The following is a 12,298-nucleotide window of genomic DNA, read 5'->3' on the forward strand; positions in this document are numbered from 1 at the left end:
AAATTCTTAAGTAGATTTTAACAAACTTTATTATTTACCTGCATCACATTGTATGAAAATTTAAGCCTTTCTATATTTGCATAAGGAAACAAATTTACACAAAAATGTGTGCCTGTATATACTCTGCAATACTACAGAATTCTTTGGCTAGTCTGTGTATCCCTTGAATTCATAAACAACTTTATGAGGAAGATATATTTTCTTTCAGACATGACCATATATTTTCAGATACTCAGTTTCATGCCTATTGAGACACAATGAGTAATTTTCTTGTTTGTGTCTCTTATTAGTTGTATATGAATGTGGCATCCTTTTCATAACTATATTTACTCAGAATTGAGTCCTTCTGATTCCAATAAAGTTCTTGGATTTCTGAGTGAGATTGCAATCATATTGCACTTGTTTGTGAGTAAATCCCATTGAATTTAGTGGCTATAGATTCTCAAGTAAACCTACACAGGATCAAGCTGCAAGTTACTTCAGATTTCAGCCTTAAAGCAAATTCAAACATGCAGAATAACAAGTAATACAACCATTTTAAACCTGTATGTGAACAGTTGTATATTTGCACATTTCCTGACATAAAAAAAAAATCTTCCACAAGGAAAACTAGCATAGCTAAGAAAAGTGTTTAACTGAAACCTAACCCTGCTAGATTTCCATGTATGTGAGTTTTGTTTGTTACAAATTTGAATGCCCTTCTCTCCACCATCATTATGAAGTGGTACAGCTCAAAAGGATAATTCCATGTGCTATTTCTGTATTTCTAATTGACAGAACTCCTGGAGCCATGTGAGGAACACCAGGAGGACAAAAAAAACCCTACTTAAATGGTTCTGAATACCTACAAGCCAGGCTAGTCAACCCCTTTTTACTATGGACAAAAGTTACTAGATGAGATTATAATGCTTCATATATTCTTAATTGTTGTTGACGAAGCATTCAGGTACTTCTTTCTTTTCATCAGAGTGTAACTTCAATAATACTTTACCATAAATCATTATAAGTAATCTTATTTACCATAATAACCATGTCATTTTTTTTGCGACTTGGTGAAGTATTTTTTTCTTTATATTTTTGTTCACTTTCCCTTTGCTTTTTTCCTGTCACTTTCCATGCTACTATCGCTGTCACTAGTTTCCTGAGGTCTTTTCCTTTTAGGTGTACCTTCCTTAACTAGATACTGTATGTAGTTCTTTGGTTCCGGGTACACACATTCAAAAGAAGTTTGTCCTGGATTCAGGTAGGGTGGCATAGCAAAACTTGGAAATGGTGGTGGTGATGCCATCTGATAAGGAAACTGCTGTCCCATTGAATTATAAGGAGTATATTGCTGTGTTAAGAAATATGTCATCTAGAAAACAGAAGATAAATCAATGTCATTTTAAACTTTGGTAGAGACACAGCTATTGCTACATTGGTGCCAGACAAAAAAAAGAATCTGGATAGGTTTCTGCTAATATGCACGTTTTCAAATTACACTAGTCCTTTGTCAGGTAGACTGTAAAAGTTTAGTGCTCTCTCTCTCTCTCTCTCTCTCTCTCTCTCTCTCTCTTCTCTCTCTCTTCTCTCTCTCTCTCTCTCCCTCTCTCTCTCTCTCACACACACACACACACACACACACACACACACACACACACACACACACACACACACACACACACAGAGTCACACACACACAGAGTCACACACAAAGTCTGGCACTCCAATAACACTGTTGCTTGCTCACAAACCCATTTCCAGTTCAAAAGTATGACACATTGATGTGCTAGAGAGTCCTAAAGAGAGTCTTTTAAAGCTTTTGTGTAACATGAAATGCAGACAAATTATGTGAGGCAAACATGCCAGTACAAACAATCAAGCAATGCCCCATTCCCTTTTGTAACACTGATGTACAACTATAGGCTGATTGATTGGTTGGACTCTGCCACAGTACTGCCGTAGCATAGAGTGCTTCATATCGAAATTGTAGAGACCATCAATGTGGGTTAAAAGGGGGGGGGTTGCTTTAGCAAATCAGCTAAGTAGCTACAAATTCATTTGTTTGAATCTACCAGACGTGGCTAGGCCACTAAAGGATGCAGAAGACAGCCTAGCACAATGGGTAATGCTGCAGGGCCTAGCCAATTTCCCTCTCTGGAAAGATGTTGGTACAGCTGGCACAGAGGGGCAAACTGCCAGATTATAGCAGACACATAAAAGGCAAACTGACAGCAATGATCTTGGCGGCACTTGCAGTCTGGTAAGAAACCTGCTCAGATATGGGTGCAGGTACCCTAAAGCCATATAGTGTGAAAAGGGGAGTTTTCACAAGGTATGCATTTGGCAGATGTGCCTTCCATTACACAATCAGTAAAGTGTCTTTACACTACCTATTGTTGTGATGGATTTGTGATCATTATTTCAAACTTACCATGTTTTGAAAGGCAGAATAACCCTGATGTGGACTACTGTTCACCTGAAAAGAGCTCGGAGGTAATGGAGTACCACCATAAGGGTCTAAATTGCTGTTAAAAAAGCAAACATGGACATAGTGAGTGAATTCTAATTGACTGACTCATCTACCAACAAAATACATATAGATGCAATTTGGGCTCTTTACAGCACAATCCATGTTCAATGGCATTTACTCTCAAATAAATATGTGTAGAATTGCACCCTAGCAGATCAGTCCACACACACACACACACCCTGATCTGCTGCACTGGAGCAGGTTTGGATGGAGCAGGGGTGTTCCTCTCCACAGCCCTGCCTGTTTCACCAAGCCTTTGCTGATGTGGCACTCCGTCATTGGCAGGGAAGCCCCATTAGTGAGAAGTGCCCTAATGCACCTTCCCAAGCAGCAGGTGAGCAGAAGCTAGCACTGGCAGCAGACCATGTAAACTTGTGAAATGGGAAGTTTTGTGGGCAGGGCAGTCACAGGATTTGCATAATGTGATAACCATAGGGTAGACATGGTCCTCTTCACTGTGCCACCTTGGGAGCTGGCACAGTGAACTGCCATTTTTCCTCCCCTCTCCCACTTTAACAGCTGCATCTCTCATGCTGGCCAATGTGGCACTGGGAGTTCTGCTCCCTCAAGCTACCAGCTGGGGGTAGAACTGCAGTCCAAGGCTCCATATGCACCATACATTTAAAGCAGTCTCGTATCAGTTTAAATAGCCATGGCTTCCCCTAAAGAATCCTGGGAAGTGTAGTTTGTTAAGGGTGCTGAGAGTTGTTAGGACACCCCTATTGCCTCACAGAATTTAATTCCCAGAGTTCCCTGGGAAAGGGATCAATTGTTAAACCGCTCTGGAAGTTGTAGCTGTGTGAGCAAAATAGGTCTCCCAATAACTCCCAGCACCCTTAAACTACAGTTCTGAAGTTTCTTTGGGGGAAATAATGTACATGGGACCTAAGATAGTTTGCAGAACTTCTTATCCCTTCAGATAAGAAGATACGTCGTCAGTCCTGTACATACTTACCTGGAAATAAATCCCATACTATAACTTACCTCCGAGAAAACATACATAGGATAGGATAGACATTAAGACTGAACATTCTACATAATTTAGCAATGAATTCAGGGTGGAAAGGGATTTGGATTATTCCTTAAATAATTTTAGGAGCTAAAATTGATCATCTTGTATTGAAAGCTGATGCTTATTACCACATCAATTCATCAACACACCCCACAATTTTAGCCAGAAGTAGGAGGCCAACTGTAACATGTAATTAAAAGTTTTAATCACTTTGTTCAATGCAACCCTATGCACACTTATTTGGAAAGTCCATTTTACATGGAATCTCCCACAGAATTAAGATGCACAAGATCATCCCAAAACATTATATCCCAAGTCATTTTCAAAGTCTCTGTATGACACTAGAAGGGGGTGGGAAATCTACTATTTTGGAAAGTCAGTAAAAATGTTTAGTGCATATGCACCACATAACATCACATATTAGTGCAGAGGTTGTTCTAAATCAAAATCCTGGATGTTTTTAGATTGAAAAAAAGACAGTAACTGTATCTCCATTACCTGTGTGTTAGTAATTGTACATCATGTTCCACATTCTGGCAATGACTGCTTAATTCTACAAAGTGGGAGCTCCCTGTGAATGGGACATTTTTTTAAAAAAATCATCATTTTAAGAGTTATTTCAATTTTTGTCAGAACACGCCAGACACTTTACAACATATGATATCGTCATCAACATGATTTGCTCCCATTGAAACCGATAACTGTGCCCTGAGGATTCTAAATAAGTTAATATTTTTATATAAAGTTCCTTTAACCTGATTATCAGATGTAATTAATAAAACTTGTTGAGTCTCTTAAGGGACTATATAAATCCTTAATTTATTCCTTAATAAATTCCTGCATTACTTACTTGAAGATATTGATGAAAGGGTGATTGGGAGTCATTTAGAGTTCATTCAATGTCATAAAAAGATTTCAATATTCCTCCCATCATCATCAGTTATTGTATTTTCTCCCAACAACTCATATTTCCTAACACCTCAACAATCCAGCAGTACTATACCTAGTTTATTGCAAACACTGATTAATGAAAATTAAACCTTTCCATTACCAAGTTACATCTATCTCCAAAAATCCAAATAGTTAATCCCGCCAACCTTCACCTGGAGTCTCCCACCTGCAAAGCCCAATGTACTTTTATTGCATTTTTAATGGAAAATAATTTAATTTAGAGACACATTATTCAGTGTTTACCACAGAAAACATTTTTATCATAGCAAGCTCCTATAGTAATTTCTTTATTGATTTCAAAAAATCTGAGTGATATCCAACTAAGTTATACTCATAATAGACCTATAGAAATCAATAAACAAAATCATTTATGTCTACTGATTTCACTGAGTGCTCAGAATATGATGTAGGTTGCAGCCCTAACACCACTTACCTGAGAGTAAGCCCCGCTGAATTTAATGAGACTTATTTCTGTGTAGACAGGTTTAAGACTGCAGCCTTAGTTGGATCCCCATAAGTTAAAAAAGAAGAAGAAAGGCTCAGGATCTAAAGAACTATGAAACTAGTTCCATAAACCCAAGGAGCTTGTAGATTTGTTTTGTATCAAACATCAGTGTCTGATAGCACATGATAGCCTGCTTTTGAAGTGGAGGAACGTTTCAAGAACAGTTTATGATTTATGGCAAGGTATATTCAAAGAGATAGTGTGGTGTAGTGGTTAGAGTGTTGGACTACGACCTGGGAGACCAGGGTTCAAATCCCCACATAGCCATGAAGCTCACTGGGTGACCTTGGGCCAGTCACTGCCTCTCAGCCTCAGCGAGAGGCAATGGTATACCCCCTCTGAATACTGCTCACCATGAAAACCCTATTGATAGGGTCGCCCTAAGTTGGAATTGACTTGAAGGCAGCCCATCACCATCATATTCAAAGAACAAAAGTTATTAGGTTTTATTGTGTTGGTGGCTACTCTCGACATCAAGTTTTATATTGTAAAACAAAAAGTTACAAGTTTTCCTGGCACAAGATCCTTGTGTGAGCCCAAGCAGTATATGGATCCTGGCCAAGGTACATCTTTCGATAATTATTTTGATTTACAAGTGATTATTTGGATTCACTACAGAGGAGCAGTGATGAAAAAACAAGATTTGCAGATTGTAACGTAACAGGCTGGCAACTCTTCAAAGACTAGATTATTTTTACTAGCTTTTATGATTGGTAGCTATTCTAGACTTCAAGTTTTATATTCTTAAACAAACGGGTAGGAAAGATTAAGGCATACTTTTGACAGAATGAATCCATAACAATGCTACATCTAACCTGCTGGAAGAGGAGAATAGCGGGGGCAATGGTGTGGGAAGAGATTTGGACAAAACTATTTTGAAAGTCTGAAGGAAAGTAATCCGAGAGGCCAGCAGTTGCAAGCGTACACATTACAATGTTGCACTCTGTAGGAGAGGAACAAAGTAGCTTTTAAAATAAGACCATCTCTTGAAAGATTCTGCTCTCAAAAGTATATATCTATACCTTTACTGTGATAAAAGCTTAATTTCTTGCTATCTTCTTGCAAGAGTAGAAATCCTCCAAGGGTAAATATGCAATATATCAACTGATTTGAGAAGTCTTCTGCTCTCAATATTTTTCTTAATGCACTAAATAAGGATCCACTAGTATAGGATCAATCACTTTTCATGTCAGGAATTTACATATGACCAGTTTGTGTAAAAAATTATTGGCAGGTAGCTAAACCTACCAAACCGATATTGCACTTTAATTGGTCTTCCATATAAACGAATCCCATTCAGCAAAGCTATGGCATAAGGCACTGACTCTGTGTGTTTAAAGCAGACAAATCCAAAAGTCTTGGGTTTTCCATCTTTGTCCTTGCATATGGTCACTTTGGTTACTGGTCCAGCCTGCAAGAAACTTAAGCATTACTTTCTCATAAATCCCAGGGAGGAAACAGCTTTTCGTTTGCTAGTTCTAAGACTAGCTGGACCAGCAGATAAAAAGGGTATACAATATTGAGTGCCAACTATTACAGCACCCCCAATACATATATCACATTATGCTTTAATTTTACTTTAATATACAGAGGTGATGCATTGCAATTCCAATCATGTATTCACAGCCTGCATAATTATCTCGCATTCAATTTATCAGCCCAATTTACATGGACTCTGGCAACTAGCAACACAATTTAAAGGATTTTTAAGATGTAGGTACTCCAAAGCACATACTTAGAAAGGTATTATTAATTTGATATCTTACCTGCCCTTTACCATAAGCTAGGTGTCAAACGCCAGGGTAAAGAGGTACATCTTCAGCATATGACAGAAACTACATAATGAAGGTGCATGATGCTCCTCAGTGGGCAGGGAGTTCCACAATTTATGGGCTGCCACAGAGAATGCCCTCTCCCAGCCCACCGCCACCCAAATTTCTGAGGACAGTGGAACTACTCGTAGGGTTCCCTCTGCCAATCTTAACACCCAAAGTCTATAAGGAAGGAGGCAGTCTTTCAAATATTTAGGGCCTAAGGCTGCAATCCAATAAATGTCTACTCAGAAGCAAACTCCATTAGATTCAATGGGGCTTACTCCCAGGTAAGTGTATATTGTATTGCAGCCTAAGTCATTTAGGGCTTTAAATGCTAATGTGACCACTTCAAATTGAGCCTGCAAACAAACTGGCAACCATAGCAGCGGTTTGAAACAGGAACCCCAGCCGGTAATCTGGTTGCTGCATTTTGGACCACTTGAAGTCTGATTACTGCACATAAGTGAACTGTTCAAACAACAAGGAAATGTAAAACTACCAAGGGATCTATAGGCAAATATAAGAGATATCCAGAATAGATTGAATTATGTGGTAATCAATAGACTGTATGTATCTTGCTCTGATATTTTTCCCCTTTGCTAAATTATTGAAAATAAGCTGAAGAAATCTTGACACTCTTCAAAAAAGCATAAGTTCTGTGAGACCAAGGTGAGTCTACAGCACAAAAAGGAGAATAATTAATGAGTATTTCTGTAATCCAGTCCACATTTACTCCTCAGATATGCAGGATTTATATGAGATTCAGCAGAATAAGTACTGTAAAGCCTCTTGCCATCATACCGCAGGACAAAAAAAGCAGCACTGGTGCATTGGTAAGAGGCATGAAGATTTTGCTGCTATCTTGTATTGTTCATAACAAGAAGACAATGAAAAGAGGTAGCTAAAAGACCTTCTCAGCCCCCATTCACTGTGATGTTCAAGAATTTCCTTCACAGCCTTCACCAATTACCTGTTTGTTAGGTCCTGTGGGTTTGGAGGTACAACAGGTAGTGTGCAAATCAGTAGTGATGGAAGAAAGAAGAAAGCAAGGAAGATGCTCTGGGATTAAATGAAGGTAAATATATATTATTTCTTCTTTAAACTGCTGCCTTTTGTGATGAGAAATGATTGAGGCATAGCTACATTAAAGCTACCTGTAAGTGACATTATTTAGGCCTTCTGCATCTCTTCATTATAACAGCTTCAGACAGTAATTTGTCAATTGGTGAAAACTGAGATACGATGAACTGCACGATGAAGCTTGCTGAATTAATCAATAAAACCCACTTCTGACTTTCTTGACAATGAAACTAGAAAGGGAAAGGTGATAATAGGTAACTCATAGAAAACATGCAAGACATCTTTGTATTTTGCTAGTATTCAGTAGTGTCAAATACGGTGCTCGATGTTATGGTTCTACACATGTTCATGTTTTAATCATTTCTGACAGAATCATAAGCCATCAGCACTTTGAAGGATAATCACCCTTTGTTTTATCCCACCCTGCTCCCCTGAACAGACAAGTTTCACTGAAGTAACACCAATTTCCAGTCAGGTGCTGAGGATTGCCTACTGCAGATGATGGAGTTCTTCAAGGAGAGGAAGTAGCAAATCAAGTATTCTGACGATTGTTCTTTTTAACATGTTGATCTCCCTGTTCATAAATAAATAAAAAGATCTGCTGAAGCAAGCTACTGGCATAACTAGTTTTTTAAAATGTAAAAAGACTCAAATTTACAATTATTTCTGTTTTATCAGTTGTAAGATACAAGGAAGTAGTACTGGATGGGCAAAGCGTATACTTGTGACAATAAAGCTGTCAGAAAGCTATTAGGTGATAATATAATGAACAAGATATAATATAATGAACATTCAGTGTATGTCAAACTGGAAAACTTATTAAATTAAAATTCAGTAGGAAAAAATAAACGACGGAATATACAGATGTGCCAGAATAATGCACTGTACATTTCAACATGTGCCTTAGGAAATGTTTTAGTAGTGGAATAGAAGGCAGGGTCTTCCTATTATGATTTGTACAGTACTGTTGAGGATCAAAATATTTCTGCTTTATGAAATATAAGTATCCATATGGGAGTAAGAAAACCAGAATGCATAGGATATCAAGCACACAGGGCAAGGGGGAAATGTTCCAGCAATATCACTTTAGAGGGACAGGATAAGCCCAAACAAGATGTTAACCACTGGCCTAGAGAAGTAATATAAAGCTGTAAACAGACTAATTGCCAGATCAAAACATTTCTATAAGCCACACCTGGAGGGGGAACCAGCTGATCTGCCAATCAGTTGCAAAATCTCTTTGAAGTAATTTAAAAAAAAACACTCAAGCTGATTCCTCCAGGTTTTACAGTAAAAAGGGGTGGGGTGTGACTAGCATCCTGTGCTGTTTTCAGAAGAGACACTGGAACTGGCATAAGAGTGAGGGTGTTTCTATCCTAAGAAAGCCATGAACCTTCCCCAGTTATATTGTGTTTATTGTTAAGGGTGTGGTAAACTATATTTAACAACTGCTTGATAGGTGTGCCTGTAAACTCACCAGCATGCTAAAACACAGCAAGAACCATGACTGACTACTGCGTTTGGAAGTGGAAAGCATCAAAAGCGAATGATATATGGGCTCTATGTATGGGGAAAAGACATAAGCTATTTCACTTAGGATTGCAAGCTTTTGCTGGGAATTTCCTAACATTTCTTATGCTGCTCAATCACACCTCTGTCCTTTACATTTATTCCCAGTTTTCAGTTGTTTAAGAACGTTTGAGAAGAGGGGAAGAACACAAGGTTTCACCTAATTTTATGTTTGTGCTGCAAAAACCTTTACCTATTGGATGTTTGCCTAGTGTGCAAAAATAATGGTTAAAGCTACAGCCCTATGGCGGGGGGAAAGGTGGCAACCCTTTTTGGTTTTAAGGATATATTTACTGTTTTTGTTTGTGCTGCGTTTATTTTCAGGCACCCTGAGTATTCAGGAACCACTTTGAATATCAAGCTTCTTGAATACTTACAGAAAAGATTTGGTACAAATGATGAAAATCAGTAAATAAAACCCTGTTCTATGCACAGTCAGCATTCAATGACTATTTTATCTTTCCAATACTGTAACAACAATGAAAAGAATTTAAAGAGTCACCCTTGGTATATTTCACACTTCCTAGACAGAATGAAAGAGGATTAAAGGCTTGTCTCATACTGTGACCAAATCTACTGACAAAAATGAGGCACCCTCTTCTTTTCAACCAGATCAGCCCCCTCCCTTCTGCCCTTCTAGTCCTAAAGGTACAAGACCAACGCTTGCACTGCTCCTCGCAGCGTTTCTTTCTGGGTTTGCTATCAGCTTGCTAGCCACGCCCATCTCCAGTTCGCCACACCCAGCTTCCAATCTATCCCCGACCCACCGTCCCTTGCACCTGCAGGAACAGCTCGTAGAGAATCTCCTCTTGCACGCGACTCTCCAAGTTACCCACGAAAAGGGTCCGGTCCGGCTCGTCTGCCTTCCCCGAGGTTGCCATGATAACGGCGTTGCTGCGCGGTTGGGCGCGAGAAGAGCCAGTCTGTGTGCTGGCATATGAGAGGGGAGGGGAGAGGAGAACGAAAGGGGGCGGGGCTGCCGAGGAACCAAAGGCAGTGTGAGAGGCTGTAAAGCATGCGCCGCGCGACCGCCGCAGCCTGGTTTTCTCTCGTCCCGAGATGTCGGTGGAAGATGACGTTAGCACGCTTTGCGGCATGGCGAATTCTTTGGAAGCGAAGGTTGGAAAGTCCCCGCTCTGATATCCCAGCAATTGTGTGACGTTGTTGTGAAGGGGACGGGGTTCCTCGAGCTGCGAAATCTCCTCGCGCTCCACCATCCGAAATGACGTATATTCCCCAAGTCATTCCTACCCAACCTGCCTCCTTCGGTTACAGTACTTCGTTGCCCAGAGCTAGGCGCTGCCATTTTAATAAACGACGTCAGATTGCAATCCCTTTCCTTGGCATTTCATTAAGGAAAATGCTTTTTTATGGTGATTATCGTTGTCCCTTGAGTAATCTGTCGGCCCCGGGGTATACAGCTCGAATAATCTGAGGACTTTTTACAAGAATGAGATGACAGTTGTAAGTCAGTGTTTTTCTTTTCATCAGTTTCTCTTGACGTTCTTTTTTTTTTCTGCACCCCATAGGATGCTCTAGGTAGGGGTAGCCAACGTTGTAGCCGCCTGTCTGACGTGAATTGCAACTCCCATCGTCCCTGGCCATTGGTCATGCTGGTTGGGGATGATGGGTGTTGTAGTCCAAAACATCTAGAGGGCACCAGGTTGGCTATCCCGGATTTTTCCTCATCACCACCATTAGTTTCTCTGAACCGCTCGTCCTATTAAACCCTCTTTTCTTTCTCAGTTTCATCACCATTCTCTCTATCTCTGTCCGCAATCTAATTTCTGTGACCCTTTTTCTTCTGTGGTTAGTATCCCAGGTGGACTGGCGAAGAAGACTGTGACGTCCTTCCCTGGTTCTCCCTGTCAGGTTCCCACCTGCTTGTGGCTACTGCCTTTCACTAGGCACCACCAGGGATACCACCAGTCCAGACCGTCCTTTATATGGTTTCTCACTCCGCTCTAGCACAGATCTCACTAGATCCCCCTGCTAGGCAGCACCACCAGTCACGTCCTATAACCAATACTCCCAGAGACTTTGCCTGAGTCTCTCTCTAGCTGGTTACTTTTGTGACTGCGTGCTTATTCTGTTTTCAACCCCCTTGTATCTTTATATATAACGCATACAACTCTGGGTTGCTCTGGATACTTGAATTGTTATTATTCCTCCCTTCACCACTGCCACCATTAGATACTGTTGCTGTTCAGCCTTGGTAATTACCTTGCCCTCCCTTCTGGTATGTATATCCCCCAGCCAAGGATCAGGCCTTTGGTAAACCAAATAAGTATTTATTAAATATCAGAAATAACAAGATTAGTTTTAGAATGTTTCACAAGCGTATGGTTTCATCTATTGCTGTTTTGTACTTGACTTATTATTAATCAGAACTCCAACTCCCTCTTTCTCCACACTCCTGACCTCCACCCTCAAACACCTCTTTCTCCACACTCCCAACATCCACCCTCAAACACCTTCTTCTCCACCCTACTAACATCCACCCAGATTCAACTGTCATTCTTCCATTTATACTCCCAGCCATTCAAACGCTCAGCCAATCATCTGGCATTCTACTGCTCATGTACTCCCCCCTCCTCTTTCACTCCACTTACCATATGTCTTCTATATAAACAGCACTTACCATATTTACCCTACAAGCAGGAACATCACAAAGACATCGAGGCCTGAGCCCAGGGGAACGAACCTTATGACTTGCTGTATGCTGCTACTGCTTACTGTGCAATGTGCACTATTTATGTATTTATTGTTCCCTTCCTATGAAGCATCTTGAAGTGATTTCACAGTGCAGTAAAACATATAAAACAACTGCATATATAAAAACAGTTAAAACAAGT

The 12,298-nt window shown here is 40.0% G+C and overlaps 1 protein-coding gene across 2 annotated transcripts; it reads right to left on the bottom strand.

Annotated features, from left to right (window-relative positions):
* Positions 1-32: 32 nt before the first annotated feature.
* Positions 33-10,679, bottom strand: RBM11 (RNA binding motif protein 11). 2 transcript variants are annotated; one of them, XM_061627929.1, is made up of 5 exons: positions 10,211-10,679; positions 6,229-6,391; positions 4,023-4,095; positions 2,414-2,507; positions 33-1,354 (listed from the first exon to the last, which is right to left on the bottom strand). In XM_061627929.1, exons 1-5 carry the CDS (start codon positions 10,658-10,660, stop codon positions 1,082-1,084), a joined length of 1,053 nt encoding a protein of 350 aa, XP_061483913.1. In that variant the 5' UTR covers positions 10,661-10,679; the 3' UTR covers positions 33-1,081. The 2 variants fall into 2 exon arrangements, with proteins under 2 accessions (XP_061483913.1, XP_061483914.1); XM_061627930.1 differs by having other exon boundaries at positions 10,223-10,678.
* Positions 10,680-12,298: the final 1,619 nt, after the last annotated feature.

This window comes from Rhineura floridana, chromosome 5 (assembly GCF_030035675.1).
Source record: "Rhineura floridana isolate rRhiFlo1 chromosome 5, rRhiFlo1.hap2, whole genome shotgun sequence".
In the NCBI taxonomy this organism is placed as follows: Eukaryota; Metazoa; Chordata; class Lepidosauria; order Squamata; family Rhineuridae; genus Rhineura; species Rhineura floridana.